Source organism: Ranitomeya variabilis, chromosome 1, assembly GCF_051348905.1.
Source record: "Ranitomeya variabilis isolate aRanVar5 chromosome 1, aRanVar5.hap1, whole genome shotgun sequence".
In the NCBI taxonomy this organism is placed as follows: Eukaryota; Metazoa; Chordata; class Amphibia; order Anura; family Dendrobatidae; genus Ranitomeya; species Ranitomeya variabilis.
In genome coordinates this window covers 850,178,963-850,202,972 of record NC_135232.1, presented here as the reverse complement: position 1 = coordinate 850,202,972, position 24,010 = coordinate 850,178,963, and the positions used below count along the sequence as shown (strand labels likewise).

The window sequence follows — 24,010 nt, the reverse complement described above, 5'->3', positions numbered from 1 at the left end:
TTAGAGCATGCTGATATAACATGAGTTGAATCACCACAATAAAAGCACAACCCATTTTTTCGTCTAAAATTCTGCCGTTCGCTTCTGGACAGAATTCTATCACATTGCATATTCTCTGGCGTCTTCTCAGTAGACACCGCCAAATGGTGCACAGGTTTGCGCTCCCGCAGACGTCTATCGATCTGGATAGCCATTGTCATGGACTCATTCAGACCCGCAGGCACAGGGAACCCCACCATAACATCCTTAACGGCATCAGAGAGACCCTCTCTGAAATTCGCCGCCAGGGCGCACTCATTCCACTGAGTAAGCACAGACCATTTACGGAATTTTTGGCAGTATATTTCAACTTCATCTTGCCCCTGAGATAGGGACATCAAGGCTTTTTCCGCCTGAAGCTCTAAATGAGGTTCCTCATAAAGCAACCCCAAGGCCAGAAAAAACGCATCCACATTGAGCAACGCAGGATCCCCTGGAGCCAATGCAAAAGCCCAATCTTGAGGGTCGCCCCGGAGCAAGGAAATCACAATCCTGACCTGCTGAGCAGGATCTCCAGCAGAGCGAGATTTCAGGGACAAAAACAACTTGCAATTATTTTTGAAATTTTGAAAGCAAGATCTATTCCCCGAGAAAAATTCAGGCAAAGGAATTCTAGGTTCAGATATAGGAACATGAACAACAAAATCTTGTAAATTTTGAACTTTCGTGGTGAGATTATTCAAACCTGCAGCTAAACTCTGAATATCCATTTTAAACAGGTGAACACAGAGCCATTCCAGGATTAGAAGGAGAGAGAGAGAGGAAGGCTGCAATATAGGCAGACTTGCAAGTGATTCAATTGAAAGCACACTCAGAACTGAAGGAAAAAAAAAAAAAAATTTTTTAGCAGACTTCTTTTTTCTCTCCTTTCTCTGCCAATTAATTTAACCCTTTGTGGGCCGGTCAAACTGTTATGGTTCTCAATGGCAAGAGAACATAGCCCAGCATACATAGGAACTAGCTCTTGGAAGGATGGAAACTTAAACTGACCATGAACTAAACCTGCCGCACAACTAACAGTAGCCGGGTAGCGTAGCCTGCGTTTTATCCCTAGACGCCCAGCGCCGGCCGGAGGACTAACTAATCCTGGCAGAGGAAAATATAGTCCTGGCTCACCTCTAGAGAAATTTCCCCGAAAGGCAGACAGAGGCCCCCACATATATTGGCGGTGATTTAAGATGAAAATGACAAACGTAGTATGAAAATAGGTTTAGCAAAATCGAGGTCCGCTTACTAGATAGCAGGAAGACAGAAAGGGTACTTTCATGGTCAGCTGAAAACCCTATCAATACACCATCCTGAAATTACTTTAAGACTCTAGTATTAACTCATAACATCAGAGTGGCAATTTCAGATCACAAGAGCTTTCCAGACACAGAAACGAAACTGCAGCTGTGAACTGGAACAAAATGCAAAAAACAAACAAGGACAAAAGTCCGACTTAGCTGGAAGTTGTCTGGTAGCAGGAACATGCACAGAAAGGCTTCTGATTACAATGTTGACCGGCATGGAAGTGACAGAGGAGCAAGGTTAAATAGCGACTCCCACATCCTGATGGGAACAGGTGAACAGAGGGGATAATGCACACAAGTTCAATTCCACCAGTGGCCACCGGGGGAGCCCAAAATCCAATTTCACAACAGTCCCCGACTTCGCGTTGGGGACTTGGTGTGGTTGTCTTCTCGCTTCTTTCCTATGAAGGTCTCCTCTCCTAAGTTCAAGCCTCGGTTTATCGGTCCTTATAAGATTCTGGAAGTCCTTGGCCCTGTGTCATTTCGTCTGGACCTCCCGGCATCATTTGCTATTCATAATGTGTTCCATCGCTCATTGTTGCGGAGGTATGTGGTACCTGTGGTTCCTCCGGTTGAGCCTCCTGCCCCGGTGCTGGTTGAGGGAGAATTGGAATACGTGGTGGAGAAGATCTTGGATTCTCGTATTTCTAGACGGAGGCTCCAGTATTTGGTTAAGTGGAAGGGCTATGGTCAGGAGGATAATTCTTGGGTTGTCGCCTCTGATGTTCATGCGGCCGATTTGGTTCGTGCCTTCCATGTGGCTCATCCTGATCGCCCTGGGGGTTTTCATGAGGGTTCGGTGACCCCACCTCAAGGGGGGGGTACTGTTGTGAACTCTGTTTTCAGGCTCCCTCTTGTGGTCACTGGTGGTATGGTGTGACTTTTGCTTTGGGCTCCCCCTGGTGGCTTTGTTTGTTATCCTGCTGGTCTCTGGCTATCAGCTGGTTCGTTATCCTCTGGGAGGTTCCTATATAGCTCTGTTTCACTTCCACTTGTTGCCGGCTGTCGATGTAATCAGTGCTACTCAGACTCCTTCTGACTACCTTGCTCCCAGTCCATCCAGGACAAGCTAAGTTTTGTTTGCTCATTTTTTGATCAGCAGTGTTTATCATGTTTTCTTGTCCAGCTTGCTAAAATGTGATTCCCTCGTTTGCTGGTTGCTCTAGTGGACTGAGTTTCTCCCCACACACCGTTAGTTGGTGCGTGGGTTCTTGAAATCTCAGGATGGATATTTTGTAAGGGTTTTTTATTGATCGCATAGACCCCTGCTCTATTTTCTGCTTTCTAGTACTAGTGGGCCTCTTTTGCTGAATCTGATTTCATCTCTATGTATGTGCCTTCTTCTTACTTCACCGTTAATATATGTTGGGGGCTTCTATATCTTTGGGGATTATTTCTCTGGAGGCAAGCGAGGTCTTTCTTTCTCTTTAGGGGTAGCTAGTTCCTCAGGCTGGCTCGAGACGTCTAGGAATTTTTTAGGCACGTTCACCGGCTACCTCTAGTTGTGTTGGATAGGTTCAGATTTGCGATCAGTCCAGTTACCATCTCCCTAGAGCTTGTCCTAAGTTTATTCACTTGCTGGTCTATTTGTGATCCTCAGCCACAAAGGATCATAACACATATGCACCCCATTAGGCCTTGAAACCCACATACTGGATGGGAAAATGAAAATCCACTTCACTATATGCATTTTGTACTCTGTACTCCTTGGTTTTACACATTGGCAGAAAGGCCAGCCCTGCTGCATAGTCAGTCATATGCACCCCATTAGGCCTTGGAACCCACATACTGGATGGTCCCATGAAAATCCACTTCACAATATGCATTTTGTACTCCGCACTCCTTTGTTTTACACATTGGCAGCAAGGCCAGCCCAGCTGCATAGTCAGTCATATGCACCCAATTAGGCCTTGGAACCCACATACTGGATGGGCCCAGGAAAATCCACTTCACAATATTCATTTTGTACTCCCGTACTCCTTTGTTTTACACATTGGCAGCAAAAGCCAGCAATGCTGCATAGTCATATGCACCCCATTAGGCCTTGGAACCCACATACTGGATGGGCCCATGAAAATCCACTCGTATTTTTAAATGGTATGATGGTACTCTCTTTGTACAATTATTTACAGTAGTATTTGGCAATTTTATTTGTCATGTTTTTAACACTAAGGCTCAGATACGGCTTTAAAAAAGGCTAATATTTGCAATACAAGGCAATTTTATAACAAACTAAAAAATTCAAGGAATAGTGTGATTGAATAGTGTGAGTGCATACACTTTTGTATATGTTAACAAACACAGGTTAATAAGTACATATAAGGATTAAATAAATATAGTGATTACGTATATATGAAGATTAACTACATACAGTATAGTTAGATCATCACCAAGAGGCTTTTATACATCATCCGTCTGGAATATCAAAGAAGCAACACCAAGACAGAGAACCCCTGAAAAATTACCTACACTGCATGGGAGTCCCAATTATGCAGGTATCAGCACACTGTACATGTACAGGTACCCCAGTTTTGGCATCTGTCTTAGTCATGTTTCTCTGGTCTTATATAGTGATTTACACTATGTAGTAACTCTAGTTTCACCCACACCTTCAAGTGGCCACTTTTCAAGGTTGGATGAAACTGAGATATCATGGAGTCATCAGACGAGGGGTCATAAACACCTAGAAAATAAAAGCCACAAGGATTTAGATCAAACCACCACAGTCATAGTTTCAGTAAACCTTAATGTTTTACAATGACAAACAGCAAACATACAGAGGCTTAGAACTGTTTGTGAAGTGAGTAAACAAACATTTATGAAGATTGTGTCACTAAGAGCATTGTCTGTCACATCTGCAAATGTTTTACAAGAATTGCAGCTATGTGATTGAATTCATTGGATATACAGTATTTTAATCTTGGTTACAAATCACCATTTGTATATTCGCCTTTTGTACATTTGAGGCAGCCAAAGTTAAGACTCTCAATGAGAGAATCTAATATAGTGGACAAAGAATTAATTTAACTACTGAGCCAAGCTAACAGCATTGCTTTATCAAATTTATATGAAGTGTATTGTGTCCAATATGAGCAACCAGGCAACACAAAAAGGAGCTTTTTCAAGTGAGCTCTTTAAGGTACTCAAATGTTCTGAAGTGTTTGCCAACAATGATGTGGTTTCACCAATGTGGGGTACCTTTTTTAAAAATATACTAGTGCTATCACAGCCCCCCTTGCCCAAACTTTACCGGCCTATAACAGTAAAAAGCATGTTAACCCTGGTGATCTAGTGGCAGTTAAACAAAAGACATTGCAGGAGACACAGTTAAGATGTAGGCCCAATGGAATGCCATGCCCAATTCCCCAATGTGGGGTCCTTTTTGGACTGATTAAAATTGTGCTATCACAGCCGCCTAGACCTAAATTATCCATACAGACCACGTTCACCCTGTTCATCTAGTGGAAGTTAAAGGACACATTGAAGGAGAGAGAGTTAAGAGGTAGGCCCAATGGAATATCATGCCCAATTCCCCAATTCATTGTCCTTTTTTAAAAAATAAAAGAGTGCCATTACAGCCTCCTTGGCCAAAATGCACCATACAGAGCACGTTCACCCTGATGATCTACTGGCAGGAACAGGACAGATTGCAGAAGACAGATTTAAGACGTAGACCCAAAGTTATGTCATGCCCAATTCCCGAATGTGTTGTCCTTTTTTAAAAAAATAAATGTTTGCCATCACAGCCCCTTTGCCCAAAATGCACCGTAAAGAGCACGTTCACCCTTGTGATCTAGTGGCAGTTAAAGGACACATTGCAGGAGACACAGTTAAGAGGTAGGCCCAATAGAATATCATGCCCAATTCTCCAATTCGTTGTCCTTTTTAAAAAAAATAAAGGAGTGCCATCACAGCCTCCTTGGCCAAAATGCACCATACAGAGCACATTCACCCTGGTGATCTACTGGCAAGAACAGGACAGATTGCAGGAGACAAAGTTAAGAGGTAGGCCCAATGGAATGTCATGCCCAATTCCCCAATGTGGGATCCTTTTTTAAAAAATAAGAGTGCCATCACAGCCCCCTTGGACAAAATGCACCATACAGAGCACGTTCACCCTGGTCATCTAGTGGCAGGTACAGGACAGATTGCAGGAGCCCGAGTTATGAAGTAGGCCCAAAGTTATGTCATGCCCAATTCCCCAATGTTTTGTGCATTTTAAAAAAAAATAAAAGTGTGCCATCACAGCCCCTTTGCCAAAAATGCACCGTACAGAGCACGTTCACCCTGGTGATCTAGTGGCGGTTAAAGGGCACATTGCAGGAGACAGAGTTAATAATTAGGCCCAATGTAGTGGTGTGTGTCTCTTAAACTTGTAATGCAGTGCATAAGCTGCCAAACAATTCCTCAGTGGGGCTACCTTTTTTAAAAATAGACTATTTCCATCGCAGGCCCCTTGCCCAAAATTCACCAGCCTATAACAGTACAAAGCACGCTCACTCTGGTGATCTAGTGGCAGTTAAAGGACACATTGCAGGAGGCAGAGTTAAGAATTAGGCCCAATGTAGTGGTGTGTGTCTCTTAAACTTGTAATGCAGTGCATGATCTGCCAAACAATTCCCCAATGGGGTTACCTTTTTTAAAAATAGACTAGTGCCATCGCAGGCCCCTTGCCCAAAATTGACCGGCCTATAACTGTACTGAGCAAGTTCACCCTGGTAATCTAGTGGCAGTTAAAGGACACATTGCAGAAGACAGACTTAAGAAGTTGGCCCAATGTAATGCCCAATTCCCCAATGTGGGGTCCTGTTTTTACAAAATAAAATAGTGCCTTCACAGCCCCATGTCCAAAAATCACCGGCCTATAACAGTACAGAGCACGTTCACCCTGGTCTTCTAGTGGTTCTGGATGATGAGGATGAGGATAAGGAGGAGGATAACAACAAACAGTCCAAATGTGGAAGTGTATACCCATGTGTGGTTGTGAAGAAGTGCAAGAGAATACACCTCCCCAAAAGAGAGAATGTTTTTGAGGTTATGCTTTGCTGTCTTCACTTGGTGGTGTACAGAGGTCTTTCCCAATCCAGGCCTTGTTCATTTTTATAAGAGTCAGCCCGTCAGCATTTTCAGTTGACAGGCAGATGTGCTTATCTGTGATAATTCCACCAGCAGCAGTAAAAACCCGCTCTGAAAGAACGCTAGCAGGAGGGTAGGCCAGGACTTCCAAGGCATAGAGAGCCAGTTCATGCCACGTGTCCAGCTTGGATTCCCAATAATGAAAAGGCACAGAGGAATCACGGAGGACATTTGTACAATCTGCAAGGTACTCCCTCACCATCTTCCCAAACATTGCACTTCTTGTGACAGCACCCCTTGCCTCTGTGCCACCACGATGGAAGGGTCTGAGAAAACTGTCCCAGAACTTAGCCATTGTTCCCCTTCCTGAGCTGGATTGTACTTCTGTCTTTCTCGCTTGGACTCCTTTGTTGTACAATAAACTCTGATGTCTGCTGCCAGCATTCTCAAATGGGAATTTTCTAAGTAATTAAAGGACCCTGGGATACTGCAACAATTTAGTACACCTCTCTGTCTCAGGCAGAAGAGATTGAAAGTTCTCCTTGTAGCGTGGGTCTAGAAGTGTTACCAACCAGCAATGAGTGTCACCCAAAAGTTTGATAATCCAAGGGTCACGTGAAATGCAGTGCAACATAAAGTCAGCCATGCGTGCCAGACTGCTAACAGGCAAAACTACCATGTCCTCACCAACAGGACGACTGACCATGCTCTCCTCTTCCTCGTCATCCTCCTCCTCCCTGTCCTCAGGCCATCCTCACTGAACAGAAGCTAATACAGATGTGTTTGTAGTACCAACTATAGCTAATGAAAGTAGCTCCTGTTCTTCCTCCTCCTCCTACTCCTCCTCCTCATTGCCTACCAATCCACGTTGAGAAGAAATGAGGCTGGGCTGAGTGTAATCCCCGTGTATGTTTCCTTGCTCCATGTCCTCGTGCTCCACCTGCAATGCATCCTCTTTGATTGTGAGCAGAGAGCTTTTCAGAATGCTGAGAAGCGGGATGGTGACGCTAATTATGGCGTCATCGCCGCTCACCATCTTGGAGCAGTCCTCAAAGTTTTGGAGGATGTTACATATGTCTGACATCCATGTCCACTCCTGAGGTCTTATGTGTGGAGTCTCACCTGAAATTCGACGGCCTTGTTGATGTTGGTAGTCAAAAATGGCCCTTTTCTGCTCACAAATCCTTTCCAACATATGCAGCGTAGAGTTCCAGCGCGTGGGGACATCACACAAGAGTCGGTGAGCTGGAAGCTGAAAACGCTGCTGAAGCACGGCAAGGGTGGCTGAAGCTGTAGCTGACTTTCTAAAATGGGCAGACGGGCGGCGTACTTTCACTAGCAGATCCAGCAGCTCCGGGTAGCTTTTCCGAAAACGTTTAACCACAAGGTTAAGCACATGGGCCAAGCAAGGTATGTGTGTGAGCTCACTGTCATGGTTCCCAATGGCAAGGGAACGTAAGAAACATATAAATAACGAACGAGCTCTCGGGTGATGGAAACTCGAGTTGACCGTGAGCTAAATCTACCACACAACTAATAGTAGCCAGGGAGCATACCTACGGCTTCCTATATGCCACGCGCCAGCCGGAGGACTAACTACGCCTGGTAGAGGAAGAAACAGACCTGGCTTACCTCTAGGGAAATACCCCAAAAGATGATAGCAGCCCCCCACATGTAATAACGGTGAATTAAGAGGAAAAGACATACACAGTATGAAAGTAGATTTAGCAAAGAGAGGTCCACTTACTAAATAGCAGAAAGATACAAAAGAGGACTTCACGGTCAACTGAAAAAAACCCTTTCAAAAACCATCCTGAAATTACTTTAAGACTCCTGTGTCAACTCATGACACAGGAGTGGCAATTTCAGCCCGCAAGAGCTTCCAGCTACAGAGAATTACAAAAACTGCAAACTGGACAAAAGATACAAAACAAAAGGACAAAGTCCACTTAGCTGATCAGCAGACTAGTAGCAGGAACATGCAACCGAAGGCTCTGGTTACAATGATGACCGGCAAGGAAATGACTGGAGAGCAAGGCTAAATAGGAAACTCCCAAACGCTGATGGAAGCAGGTGAACAGAAGCAGCAAAGTGCAAACAAGTCACCAATACCACCAGCAACCACCAGGGGAGCCCAAAAAGCGGATACACAACAGTACCCTCCCCTTAAGGAGGGGGCACTGAACCCTCACAAGAACCGCCAGGGCGATCTGGATGAGCCCTATGAAAGGCACGAACCAAATCCGAGGCATGAACATCAGAGGCAGTTACCCAAGAATTATCTTCCTGACCATAGCCCTTCCATTTAACCAGATATTGAAGTCTCCGTCTGGAAATACGGGAGTCCAAGATCTTTTCTACCACGTACTCCAATTCACCCTCCACCAGCACAGGAGCAGGAGGTTCAGTAGAAGGAACCACCGGTACCTCATATCTCCGCAACAGCGACCGATGGAACACATTATGGATAGCGAAAGATGCCGGGAGGTCCAAACGAAAGGAGACAGGGTTAAGAATCTCCAAAATCCTATAAGGACCGATGAACCGAGGCTTAAATTTAGGAGAAGAAACCCTCATAGGGACAAAACGGGAAGACAACCACACCAAGTCCCCAACACGAAGGTGGGGGCCAACACGACGACGGCGGTTAGCAAACTGCTGAGTCCTCTCCTGGGACAATTCCAAATTATCCACCACTTGTCCCCAAATCTGATGCAACCGATCCACTACCGCATCCACTCCAGGACAATCCGAAGATTCAACCTGACCAGATGAAAAACGCGGATGAAACCCTGAATTGCAAAAGAAAGGAGAAACCAAAGTGGCAGAACTAGCCCGATTATTAAGAGCAAACTCCGCCAACGGCAGAAAGGCAACCCAATCATCCTGATCCGCAGACACAAAACACCTCAAATAAGTCTCCAAAGTTTGATTAGTTCGTTCCGTCTGGCCATTGGTTTGAGGATGGAATGCAGACGAAAAAGACAAATCAATGCCCAACCTGGCACAGACTGCCCGCCAAAATCTAGACACGAACTGGGTACCCCTGTCAGAAACGATGTTTTCCGGAATACCATGCAAGCGAACCACATTTTGAAAAAACAGAGGGACCAACTCAGATGAGGAAGGCAACTTAGGCAATGGCACCAAATGAACCATTTTAGAAAAACAGTCACACACCACCCAGATGACAGACATCTTCTGAGAAACAGGGAGGTCCGAGATAAAGTCCATAGAGATGTGCGTCCAAGGCCTCTTCGGAATAGGCAAGGGCAACAACAACCCACTAGCCCTAGAACAACAAGGCTTGGCCCGAGCACACACATCGCAAGACTGCACAAAAACATGCACATCTCGAGACAGGGAAGGCCACCAGAAGGATCTAGCCACCAAATCTCTGGTGCCAAAAATTCCCGGATGACCTGCCAGAGTAGAAGAATGAACTTCCGAGATGACTCTAGTGGTCCACTCGTCAGGAACAAACAGTCTACCAGACGGACAACGATCAGGTCTATCCGCCTGAAATTCTTGCAAAGCACGTCGCAAATCTGGAGAGACAGCAGACAAAACCACTCCATCCTTAAGGACACCAGCAGGTTCAGAATTCCCAGGAGAGTCAGGCTCAAAACTCCTAGAAAGAGCATCTGCCTTCACATTCCTAGAACCCGGTAAGTACGAGACCACAAAATTAAACCGGGAAAAGAACAACGACCAACGTGCCTGTCTAGGATTCAGGCGCCTGGCAGACTCCAAATAAATTAAATTCTTGTGATCAGTCAAAACTACCACCTGATGTTTGGCACCCTCAAGCCAATGACGCCACTCCTCAAATGCCCACTTCATGGCCAAAAGCTCCCGATTACCAACATCATAGTTTCGCTCGGCGGCCGAAAATTTTCGCAAAAAGAACGCACAAGGTCTCATCACTGAGCAGTCGGAACTTTTCTGCGACAAAACCGCCCCCGCTCCGATCTCGGAAGCATCAACCTCAACCTGAAAGGGAAGAGAAACATCAGGCTGGCGCAACACAGGTGCAGACAAAAAGCGGCGCTTAAGCTCCCGAAAGGCCTCCACGGCAGCAGGGGACCAATTGGCAACATCAGCACCCTTTTTAGTCAAATCCGTCAGAGGTTTAGCAACGCCAGAAAAACCAGCTATAAATCGACGATAAAAATTAGCAAAGCCCAAGAATTTCTGGAGACTCTTCAGAGAAGTAGGCTGCGTCCAGTCGTAAATAGCCCGAACCTTGACAGGGTCCATCTCAATAGAAGAAGGGGAAAAAATGTACACCAAAAAGGAAATTTTTTGAACCCCAAAAACACACTTTGAACCCTTTACACACAAAGAATTCTCCCGCAAAACCTGAAAAACCCTCCTGACCTGCTGAACATGAGACTCCCAGTCATCAGAAAAAATCAAAATATCATCCAAGTACACTATCATAAATTTATCCAAATATTCACGGAAAATATCATGCATTAAGGACTGAAAGACAGAAGGTGCATTAGAAAGGCCGAAAGGCATAACCAAATACTCAAAATGGCCCTCAGGCGTATTAAATGCGGTTTTCCACTCATCCCCCTGCTTAATTCGCACCAAATTATACGCCCCACGAAGATCAATCTTAGAGAACCACTTAGCCCCCCTTATGCGAGCAAACAAATCAGTCAGCAAAGGCAACGGATACTGATATTTGACTGTAATTTTATTCAGGAGTCAATAATCAATACAGGGCCTCAGAGAGCCATCCTTTTTAGAGACAAAGAAAAAACCGGCTCCTAAAGGTGATGAAGAAGGACAAATATGTCCCTTTTCCAGGGACTCCTTAATATACTCGCGCATAGCAGCATGTTCAGGTACAGATAGGTTAAACAAACGACCCTTTGGAAATTTACTGCCAGGAATCAGATCTATGGCGCAATCACAATCCCTGTGAGGAGGGAGTGAACCAATTTTAGGCTCTTCAAAAATATCACGATAATCAGACAAAAATGCCGGAATCTCAGATGGAATAGATGACGAAATGGACACCAAACGAGTGTCCCCATGAGCCCCCCGACATCCCCAGCTTAACACAGACATAGCTTTCCAGTCAAGGACTGGGTTATGAGACTGTAACCATGGTAATCCAAGCACCAAAACATCATGTAAATTGTACAATACAAGGAAGCGAATCCTCTCCTGATGGTCTGGAGTCATACGCATAGTCACTTGCGTCCAGAACTGTGGTTTATTACAAGCCAAAGGTGTAGAATCAATACCCTTCAGAGGTATAGGGACTTCCAGAGGCTCTAAATCAAACCCACAGCGCCTGGCAAAGGACCAGTCCATAAGACTCAGAGCGGCGCCAGAGTCCACATAGGCATCCACGGTAATAACTGATAATGAACAAATCAAGGTTACAGACAAAATAAATTTGGACTGTAAAGTGCCAATTGAAATAGACTTGTCAACCTTCCTAGTATGTTTAGAGCATGCCGATATAACATGAGCTGAATCACCACAATAGAAGCATAACCAATTTTTATGCCTATAATTCTGCCGCTCGCTTCTGGACATAATTCTGTCACATTGCATTTTCTCTGGCGTCTCTTCAGAAGATACCGCCAAATGGTGCACGGGTTTGCGCTCCCGCAAACGCCGATCAATCTGAATTGCCAATGTCATGGACTCATTCAGACCTGTAGGCGCAGGGAACCCGACCATAACATCTTTAACGGCATCAGAAAGGCCCTCTCTGAAATTTGCCGCTAAGGCGCACTCATTCCACTGAGTAAGCACAGACCATTTACGAAATTTTTGGCAGTATATCTCAGCTTCATCTTGCCCTTGAGATAGGGCTATCAAAGCTTTTTCAGCTTGAATCTCCAAATTAGGTTCCTCATAAAGCAACCCTAAAGCCAGGAAAAACGCATCCACATTGAGCAACGCATGATCCCCTGGTGCCAATGAAAATGCCCAATTTTGAGGGTCACCTCGCAGCAAAGAAAGTACAATCTTAACCTTCTGGACAGGATCTCCTGAGGAGTGAGGTCTGAGAGAAAGGAACAATTTACAATTATATTTGAAATTCAGAAACCGAGATCTATCTCCGGAAAACACCTCTGGTGTAGGGATTTTAGGTTCAGAAATAGGAGTATGCATAACAAAATCTTGTAAATTTTGAACCTTCGTAGCAAGATTATTTAAACCTGCAGCCAAACTCTGAGGATCCATCTTTAAACAGGTGAGCTCAGAGCCATTCAAGGATTATAAGGAGAGAAAGGCAAAGGCAGTAATTAGAGCTGAAATACAACTGATCCAACTATGGAGCAAGCATAGGGAAAAAGAAGAAAAAAAAAAAAAAATTTTACCGACTTCTTTTTTCTCTCCTTTCTTCTGCCAATAAGTTTTAACTTGGCCGGTCATACTGTCATGGTTCCCAATGGCAAGGGAACGTAAGAAACATATAAATAACGAACGAGCTCTCGGGTGATGGAAACTCGAGTTGACCGTGAGCTAAATCTACCACACAACTAATAGTAGCCAGGGAGCATACCTACGGCTTCCTATATGCCACGCGCCAGCCGGAGGACTAACTACACCTGGTAGAGGAAGAAACAGACCTGGCTTACCTCTAGGGAAATACCCCAAAAGATGATAGCAGCCCCCCACATGTAATAACGGTGAATTAAGAGGAAAAGACATACACAGTATGAAAGTAGATTTAGCAAAGAGAGGTCCACTTACTAGATAGCAGAAAGATACAAAAGAGGACTTCACGGTCAACTGAAAAAAACCCTTTCAAAAACCATCCTGAAATTACTTTAAGACTCCTGTGTCAACTCATGACACAGGAGTGGCAATTTCAGCCCGCAAGAGCTTCCAGCTACAGAGAATTACAAAAACTGCAAACTGGACAAAAGATACAAAACAAAAGGACAAAGTCCACTTAGCTGATCAGCAGACTAGTAGCAGGAACATGCAACCGAAGGCTCTGGTTACAACGATGACCGGCAAGGAAATGACTGGAGAGCAAGGCTAAATAGGAAACTCCCAAGCGCTGATGGAAGCAGGTGAACAGAAGCAGCAAAGTGCAAACAAGTCACCAATACCACCAGCAACCACCAGGGGAGCCCAAAAAGCGGATACACAACAGCTCACCTTGCCTCAGAGTCGCCACCAGGTTACGGCCATTGTCACACACGACCATGCCTGGCTATAGGTTCAGCGTTGTCATCCAAACATCTGACTGCTCTTTCAGTGCTGTCCACAACTCTTCTGCATTGTGCGGTTTGTCACCTATACAGATTAGTTTCAGCACAGCCTGTTGCCACTTGGCTGAGGCAGTGCTGCAGTGCTTCTAGCTTCTGACTGATGTGTTGATTTTAGAGATGGAGGATGAATAAGGGGAGGAGGAGGTGGTGCAGGATCTGTAGACTGTGGGGGCAACCCTAATTGACGTAGGGCAAGCAATCCTCGGTGTGGGGAGGATGTGTTCCATCCCAAGGCTGGACCTGGGATCCTGGCTTCACTATGTTAACCCAGTGTGCCATAATTGAGATGTACCGTCCCTGCCCACAAGCACTTGTCCACATGTACATGGTTAAGTGGAATTTCCCGGCAACAGCATTGTTGAGGGCATGGCTAATGTTGTGGAACACATGCTGGTGTAATGCTGGTACAGCACTCCAGGAGGAATAGTGGCGACTGGGGATCAAGTACCTTGGGACGGCCGCCGCCATCTTGTTGCAGAAAGCTTTCGTCTCAACAAGCCTAAAAGGCAGCATTTCTAGCGCAAGCAGAAGAGAAATATTAGAATTAAGGACTGTGGCCTGTGCTGCGTTGGCTGGGTATTTCCACTTGCGTTCCAAAGACTGGGTTATAGACAACTGAATGCTGTGTTGGGACAAGGACGTGGACAGGCTTCCTGATGGTGCTGCTTGACTGTGGGCCACAACAGGTGAAGGGCTAGAGACATCTTCACATGCACGGTGTGCTGTGGATTGGCTTCTATGCAAAACAGTGGAAGAAGCAGTGGTGTGACCAGCAGGCAGTGGTCCTGGAGCCTGGGGTTCGGCCCGCAAAGTCGGGTGCTTTGCTTGTATGTGTCTGATCATGCTGGTGGTGGTCAGCCTGGTTCTTTTGCTAGCCCTGCTGATGCGGGCATGGCAGGTGCTGCAAATGGCCTGTTTGGGGTTATCAACAGAGTCTTTAAAAAATAACCAGTCTCGGGAAGATCTAACAGTTGGAATGGCAGCTTCCCTCATTTTCGTGTTACTGGGAATGGATGCACGCCTTCTGTCTGTTGCAACCACACTGCTTCTTCCTGCCTGTTGGTAGGATATGCCTCCTTCCCCATTTGTGCTGCTGTCCTAACTATGCATGTCCTCCTGCCAGATTGGGTCAGTCACTATGTCATGCACCACCTCGTCTTCCACGTCCGCACCCTGCTCCTACTCCTGACTTTTTGGCAATTGTGTCTCATCATCGTCCACCTCTTGAGGCACTTTCCCACCATCGCCTTCATGTGACCGGGGCTGGTCAAAGCTTTGAGCAGCTCTACATGCGATCTCATCTTTCCCCACTTCAAGTTGACCAGCAGAGATTTCTGAATCTTGAAATGGAAAACTGAACAGCTCTTCAGAGTGTCCAATTGTGGGATCAGTTGTCTTAAGACACTCGGCATGGTGGGAGGAAGGAGGATCAGGGTGAGGAATATCCTGGCCACACTATCGGCTACTCAGACTTGACCGTGTGGAAGACAAGGTGGTGGTGGTGACTAAGTGACTGGAAGCATTATCCGCTATCCAACCAACAACCATTTCACACTGCTCTGGCTTCAATAGTGGTGTGCTGTGGTCCCCTACAAACTGGGACAAGAAGGTCGAGCAAGAAGATGTGGGTCTTTGTTGTTACCCACTTTTATCTTGGCCACGGCCTCGTCCTCTGATTTCACCATCAGCATCATGTCCACTTCCCCGTTCCCTTGCCCCTTGCCTTAACCATTTTAAATGGACCACTGCACTATTTCAAATGCTCAACACAAATGTCTTTATTAGTAACAAAATAATATCTGATCAGTATGCATGCAAATCTAAGATTTTTCAAGCCCAAACACCAGGCAGGCCTTACCCTGACCTAACAGACTGTATTCAACTTTTGGGGTTTTTTTTGTGAAGTTAATTTATGCAAAATAGCGCTGTATAGAATTTGAGAATCAGACAGCCAAAACATAAGTACACCGGCCTACAATGCCCAAACTTGGAGCAGAGATATATGAGGGCTCTCACAGAAATACCACACTGGCAAATCAGTGGCCTTTGAATTTTTTTTATGCTAAATAGTGCTGTATAGAATTTGAGTATAAGACAGCCAAAAAACAGTACACCGGCCTACAATGCCCAAACTTGGAGCACAGAGATATAAAAGGGCTCTCACAGAAATAAGGAAGAAATATAAACCAGCTCACCCGTGATGCATAAACCAATCTTCGGGAGCACGGACCCGCTGTGTCCAGGCGTATAGAATCCAAAAAAGAAAAGAAAGTCCAACTTCACCGAATCCATAAAAAAGAGTTTTCTTTATTCACAAACTTTAAGCATAGAGGATACAGACTTCAGCACGAACCATATGGGTAAGAATCTCAACGCGTTTCTGGAGACTAAGCTCCCTCATGTCATGAGATTCTTACCCATATGGTTCGTGCTGAAGTCTGTATCCTCTATGCTTAAAGTTTGTGAATAAAGAAAACTCTTTTTTACGGATTCGGTGAAGCTGGACATTCTCTTCTTTTTTGGGCTCTCACAGAAATACTACACTGGCAAATCTGTGGCCTTTGAATTTTTTTATGTTAAATAGTGCTGTATAGAATTTGAGTATAAGACAGCAAAAAAATAAGTACAACGGTCTACAATGCCCAAACTTGGAGCACAGAGATATATGAGGGCTCTCACTGAAATACCACACTGGCAAATATGTGGCCTTAGAATTTTTTTATGCTAAATAGTGCTGTATGGAATTTGAGTTTCAAACAGCTAAAAAATAAGTACACCGGCCTACAATGCCCAACCTTGGAGCAGAGTTATATGAGGGCTCTCACAGAAATACCACACTGGCAAATATATGGCCTTTCAATTTTTTTTTGCTAAATAGTGCCGTATAGAATTTGAGTATAAGACAGACAAAAAATAGTGCACCGGCCTACAATGTCCAAAGTTGGAGCATGCAGATATATGAGGCCTTTTTCGGTGACTTTAAAACACCCAAAAAAAAAAGGGACACAAGGCTAGCACACACAACTATGCTATGTATGCCTGACAAACTATGATCTTTCAACAGGCCTCTGTCTGACAGAACAGACTGTATTTTTTTTTGGGGGGGGTGATTTTTTGGAAGAAAAAAAAATGGTATATAGTAAATAAGCTGCAGCAGCAGGCAGTTATGGAGCTTTGGGAAGGACGCAGTGGGAACAATTGTGTTTTTTTCTTCATTTTACTCCACTTTGATTTGTTTGCCCATTTTCCTACATTTTATAGTGTTAATAGTGTAATGCAAAAGTAAATCATTAAAATATTTAGAGACACGCATGGAACTATGTTGATGGAAAAATTTAGAAAGATTCAATAACTTGCATTTCCCAATATGTTTTTTTTATCTTATAGGATATTGGCCCTAAATATATTGTGTATATGTAATATATACTGTATATTAAGTAAATTTTTGTGCGTAATTAGTAAAAAATACACATACTGTTACTGTGTCATGGTTGTTGCAACCTACAGCTCACTGCTTTCTCTTGGATTTCTAGGAAAGCTGTACCAAAGAGATAGAGTATGCCAGGAGTTTACCATGCTTGGAACAGAAAAGTTTTCTGCTGCGTAAGTTTTAAATTCAATGAACCAGTTATAATATGCTTATCTTCCCATGTTCTGTAGAAGAAAATTAGAGAAATGCGCTTTATAAATAAAAATGCTATGAGCAATTTATTCTATCTAGCAAAATCTTTAACAGGAACACATTCATCAGACAATATTGTCTTTTTAATTAAATATGCCCCTTTCCATGTGGCCGGCTTGTATGCTGCTCCATTAGATAACACGTGTCATGAATTAATCATTGTATGTTTGTCTCCAGTGAGAATAAGTAATTACCACATTACTGGGAAATACATTAAACAGTCAGTGATATTTAATTACATTTCTTCTAAACTTCAAATGTGACGGTTACTATCAATGGAAGCCATGGGGCCTCACGGACTGCTGATTACATGTCATTCATTTGAATTGTACCACAAAGCCTTAAACAGAAAAATTATTAGAAAAAGTAATATGGTTCCTGTGCCCAAATTTAAAACTAAATCTTCAAAATCAATCTTTAGTACAAAGGTCTAGAACATGATTACAACTATCTTCTTGTAGTTGAAGCACTTCCCTACTGATACTCTTCACAGCCTCTTTGAATATGCACTGTATGAAAATGGATTTGTAATATATCAGCTAAAGATGAACACGCTGTACTCATACATTAGATGCCTGCCATCACAACAGGTGCTTGGTCTGTGTAAGGTTACATGCGGTTCCTAATTAAAGAATTAGAGCCTGGCTGCAGTCATTTAAAGATCTGAACAGGAACCACAGAGATTAGACCAGTCTGACACAGCCCCCAGCCACCTCTTTAATCTTCTGCTATAGGTGATTGACACCTCTCCCTATGTAAACACAAGGGAGAGACCTATCAAATATCTGCTGCAGCACTTGGAAGCGCTGGCTGTGGGCCCCAGCTGGATTTCTAAACTGGATTATGTCTAAAATGCTTTCATAGAAAAATATAACTGGCTGCAATAGTGCACCTAAGCTCTGATTTATGCCTTCAACAGTTTTGGGAAGCATGAATCGAATGGAAGGTTCCCTTTAACCCCTTCACGACATGCGCCGTACTAGTGCATATCATGTCCATAACGTGTTTTGAACAGCTGACATGTGCCCCTAGCAGCTGCAGATTAAATTGTGATCCTCCCATGACTAATAACCCGTTAAATGCTGCTGTCAATCGAAGACAGCGGCATTTAATGTGATCGCACTGGTAGTGTGTCACTAATCCCGCCCATCGATGACCACGTCGCATGATCGCGGGTCACCGATGAGTCAGCATGACAACCAGAGATTTTCAGTAGACCTTTATGGTTGTCATTTCCGGATTGCTATGAGCGCTGCCTGGTGGTCGGCGCTCATAACAAATGAATATTTCTGCTACAAACAGGCAATTTGATCATTGGCTGTGTGCCGCAGAGGCGATCAGGTTATCGCAGCTTCTAGTATCCCAAAAAGTAAAAAAAAAAAGCTTTAAAAAATGTTTAAAAAGTAAAAAATCAATAAATGTTCAAATCACCCCTCATTCAAAATAAAATAATTTAAAAAAATATATATATACACATATTTGGTATTTCAGAATTGCCCGATCTATCAAGCTGTAAAAAGAATTAATCTGACTGGTAAATGGTGTAGCGAAAAAAAAGTCAAAACGCCAGAATTACGTTTTTTTGCTCGCTGCAACATCGCAATAAAATTCAATAACAGGCAATCAAATGATTGTATCCACACCAAAATGTCTGGGGCAGGGACAATTAGACACTGCACTGGGACAACGAAGTGGACGTGGTTGCAACAGCTGTTTGTGGGCAAAAAGCATCAGTGCCCGCTTCATGGTCAGCAGATTAGGAAGGCCAAAACACAGGGGAAGGGGCAGTGGTTTGACCCTCAGACACAGACACAGATTTGGTACTCAGGCATTCCGCCCACCTACTGAGGTGCTTGGCTGCCATGTGCTTTTGCACGCTGGGGTACTCAGGTTGGCAGTGTTCTTGCCATTTCTTAGCTTGGTTTAGCAGATGCGGCAAATTACAGTTGTTTTATCTGAAGGACTTTCAGAAAAAAAACTGCCATACAGAGGGTGCTTTGGCCTGTTATCTAGCCAAGTGGGGGGTGACCGAGTTCTACCTTTTGGGCAAACCACTACGTCTTCTTGCATGTTTTTTTGCTACAGATCCATCCTTCTCTGTACTGCTGTGCTCGCTAGTTGTGCCACCGAGCCAGGTTGGATCAGTAGCCTCATCATCGACAATGTCGTCTTCCAATTCATTAATCTGATCCTACTTCTGAGCTGCGATTTGAGTCTGATCTGATGGCATCTATGCCTCATGATTATCCTCCACCTCTTCAGACATCAATTGACCTTCCCAAACGTGCTTTTCTCCTGGCCGTGGGTGCTCAAATGTTTGGACATCACTGCACTCCACCTCCTCATGACCTTCTTTACTGGTGCTGAGAAGCCTGACAATTTACAAGGGAAAATAAACAGTTCCTCAGAGAGGCCAGCGTTGGGGTCATATGTCCCTGGGATTCTTGATCGTGGGAGGAAGAAGGACCAGGTTGAGAATACAGAGGCCGAGCTTCATGGCTACTGAGACTGGACCATGTAGAAGACTTTGTGGTGCTGCTTGTCAACACACTGAAACATTTGTCTGCCATCCAACCCTCAAAATCCTCACACTTGTCTGGTCTGGGTTTGTGGTGTAGTGCAGTGACCAAATTTTGACAGGAACCTAGAACAAGAAACAGTCTCCTTCAGATCTGTCACACGCCCTTAGCGGACACTACCACATCCACGTCTCTTAAAGTCACCTTTCATCGCCCTCTCATCTTGCATGCGTTATGCTTATGAAAAAAAAATACTGGCTTTAATTTTCATAAGTACCTTTACAAAGGTCTTATGTACAAATTCACTGTATCTAGCAATGTGTGGCTATTATTTTTTAGATTGTTTTGCTGACACACTAGAAATGCTGAGTAATGAAGATTATTGCCCCTGCTAAATTGTCACGTAAGATCATCTATAAACAGTTTGCGGCAGTTGCAGAACTGCTAGAAAAAGATACGCTATTTTTTAAACTAATAGGAAATGCTAGACAAATATTAGGTATTTTAAGTGGAAAATGGCAGAGAGCTGCAGCATGTACTTGCAGTGATGAGAACACCCACCTGCCTGCCTTTCACAATCCCTCCTATTAAATCTCTCCCTACTTATATCCCCACCTAACAAACAAGTAATCTCTTGACAATCTTCAGCTCTTAAAAGAGCTTTTTGGAATAAATAACGCTCACTATAACCTCCTATCACTCTCCATATGTTACTTTCAATCTCCCTACACTAAAACTATGCTCTGCCTACCCTGCTTCCAACTGCAATGTGTGGAATATGATGCTGGCAGCCTTTAAATAGTCCCTATAACGCTGGAAGGCCAGCCAATTACAGTTATGCCACACCAAAGATGGAGTCAGCATTACTGTGATGGGCAAGCCAGGCAAGCGTGTTCATTGGCTGCAAATAGAGCACCAAACATGCTGGGCAGGTCACTCGAATATGCCAAGGTGAATACCTAATTACTCGCCGAGTAACAAATAGCTGGAGTACCGTACTAGTCATGCAAGTAACTAATAGTGCTAAATGTTTTCGCTCATCACTATTTATTAGACTTTAGTGTTGTGTTACACTGTTCTACTGTTCAGAGACACCTGCACAAATATGGCCTTAATGGAAGAGTCATCAGAAGAAAACATCTCCTGCATCTTCACCATAAAATTCAGTGTCAGAAGTATGCAAATGAACATCGAAACAAACCCATGCATCTTGGAAACAACCCTGTAGACTTGTGAGGTTAAAATAGAACTATTTTGCCGCAATTATCAAAGTTATGTGTGGAGAAAAAAGGGCACATAATTTCAGGAAAAGAACATCTCCCCGACCATTAAGCATGGGGGTAGAGCAATCATGCTTTAGGGTTGTTTTGCAGTCAATGACACAGGGAACATTTCACATGTGAATGGATGAATGCAAATTCTTGATGCAAACATAACACCATCTGTAAAAAAGGTGAAGTTGAAAAGAGGATGGTTTCTATAAATTGATAATGATCCTAAACACACGTCATAAACATGTCAAGTAGACTACCTCTTAAAGCGCAAGATGAAGGTTTTATAATGGTCCTCACAGTCACCTGATCTGAACATTATTGAAAATCTGTGGCTAGACCTCAAAATGCAAGACGACCCAAGAATCTCACAGGATTGGAAGAATTTTCCAAGGAAGAATGAATGAAAATCTCTCAAACAAGAATTGAAAGACCCTTATCTGCCAACAAAATGCGTTTACAAGCTTTGATACTTGCAAAAGGGAGTGCTACTAGGCAATAGCCATACAGGGTGCCTAAACTTGGGTATTTGCTCTGATTGCTTGCCACACTGTTTTACCCTCACCCTCTATTGTCTTAGTAATTTTCTGTCCACAGGAAGAGAAAGCAGGTGTCAAGTGATATGAGCCCTGGTCCATGCAGTCTTTCTAAAGACAGCCAGGCCAGCGGACGAGAGCACCCACTGACCCTGTGTCTCTACAACATACAGTATATCCCTCTAGCAAGTTAAATGATTGTAGTAATAGATACAAAAACAAAGTGTGCTTAATTGACATATTTTTGGTAAAAACAAGCATAAAAGCCATCATACCTTGACAAGATGTGCACACGCAATGGTTATTTGTACATTTGGAGTGTTCCTCCACCTCTCACCCCTTTGTGCTGTGTCTTTTTAGTCAGGTCCAAGTCCTTCTCTACCTCAGTTTTTTTGAGGCCTTCTGGAACATATACTAGGGAAAATAAGTATTTGATACACTACCGATATTGCAAGTTTTCCCACCTACAAAGAATGGACAGGTCTGTAATTTTTATGACAGGTAGACTTCAACTGTGAGACGCAGAACCTAAAAATAAAATTGACATTCCAGGATTTTTAAATAATTAAATTGCAGTTATTGCAAGCAAGCAAGAATAGACCTGTTAATTTTTCTTTGCGAGGCCCTTCTGCTCTGCACTCATTCCATGTATAAATTGCACCTGTTTGAACTTGTTACCTGTCTAATATACCCCTTTCCACACACTCAGTCACCATACTCTAACCTCTCCACCATGGCCAAGACCAAAGAGCTGTCTACAAACACCCTTGACAAAATTCTAGATCTTTACAGGCTCGGATGGGCTGCAGGGCAATAGGCAAACAGCTTAGTGAGAAGACAGCAACTGTTGACTCAATTATTAGAAAATGGAAGAAGCACAAGATGACTATCAATCTTCCTTGGTCTGGGGCTCCATGCAAGATGTCACCTCGTGGGGTAAGGATGATTCTGATAAAGATCAGGAATCAGCCCAAAAGTACACAGGAGCACCTGGTCAATGACCTGAAAGCAACTGGGACTACAGTCTCAAACATTACCATTAATAACATACTACACCATCATGGATTCAAATCCTGCAGGGAACAAAAGGTTCCCCTGCTCATGCCAGCACATGACCAAGACCTTTTGAAATTTGCCAATGACCATCTGGATGATTCAAAGCAGGCATGGGAGAAGGTCATATGGTTCGATGAGGCCCAAAGATGAATATGGGTCGAGGCTGGGTCTTCCAGCATGACAATAACCTGAAATACCTAGCCAGGGCATTCAGTGATATGAACCTTGGTCCATGAAGTCTTTCTAAAGACAGACATGCCTGCGGACGAGAGCCCCCATTTAGCCTTGTGTCTCTACAATATGTATTCCCTCTAGCAAGTTGATAGTAGTAATAGATACAAAAACATACGGTGCTTAATTGACATCTTTTTGGAAACAAAAAGCATAAAAGCCATCCCATCATGACAAGATATAGACACTCAGTGGTTATTTGTACATTTGCGGGTGTGCCGCCATCTCTCACCACTTTGTGATGCATCTATTTAGCTTTTTGGTCAGGTCCAAGTCCTTAAACCCTAGATACAAAAACCCTAAATACCCTGCCAGGGCAACTAAGCAGTGGCTTCGGAAGAAGCATTTCAAGGTCCTGAAGTGGCCTAGACAGTCTCCAGACCTTCAGCCAATTAAAAAATATTTGGTGGGAGCTGAAGCTCAATGTTGCTCGGCAACAGCCACAAAACCTGAAAAATCTGGAGAAGATCTGTATGTGGGAATGGGCCAAAATCCCTGCTGCAGTGTGTGCAAACTTGGTTCAAGAACTACAGGAAATGTCTGACCTCTGTAATTGCAAACAAAGGTTTCTGCACCAAATATTAAGTTCTGTTTTTCTATTACATCACTTATTTCATGCAATAAAATGCAAATTAATGACGAAAAATCACACAAAGTGATTTTCTCGATTTTTTTAAAGATTCTATCTCTCACAGCTGTAGTCTAACTACGATAAAAATTAAAGACCTCTCCATTATTTGTAAGTGGGAAACAATGCAAAATCAGCAGTGCATCAAATACTTATTTTACCCACTGCAGCAAGCTGAGATACTAGATTTAGAAATTTATATATATATATATATATATATATATATACATATCAATATATCTTCTTGTGTGGTTTTTCATTTTCTACCTGAGTCTAGGAAAGCTTTATTGTTCTGCAATCCTCTACAATGGAGATGCAAATCTGTGTTTGTTGGTTGTTGCTAATAGATCTCTGATGTTAAACTACATATGTCACTGTATTAATTTAAATGACAACAGAGAATCCTTTGTCATATTCATCTATT

At 43.6% G+C, this 24,010-nt stretch overlaps 1 protein-coding gene across 1 annotated transcript in view; it reads left to right on the top strand.

The window, feature by feature from the left end:
• Window positions 1–24,010, top strand: part of GC (GC vitamin D binding protein) — a 319,641-nt gene that overhangs the window by 117,618 nt on the left and 178,013 nt on the right. Inside the window, exon 2 of the mRNA XM_077276816.1 lies at window positions 17,197–17,266. Within this exon, the coding sequence (XP_077132931.1) occupies window positions 17,197–17,266 (70 nt within the window). The remainder of the gene's footprint in view (window positions 1–17,196; window positions 17,267–24,010) is intronic.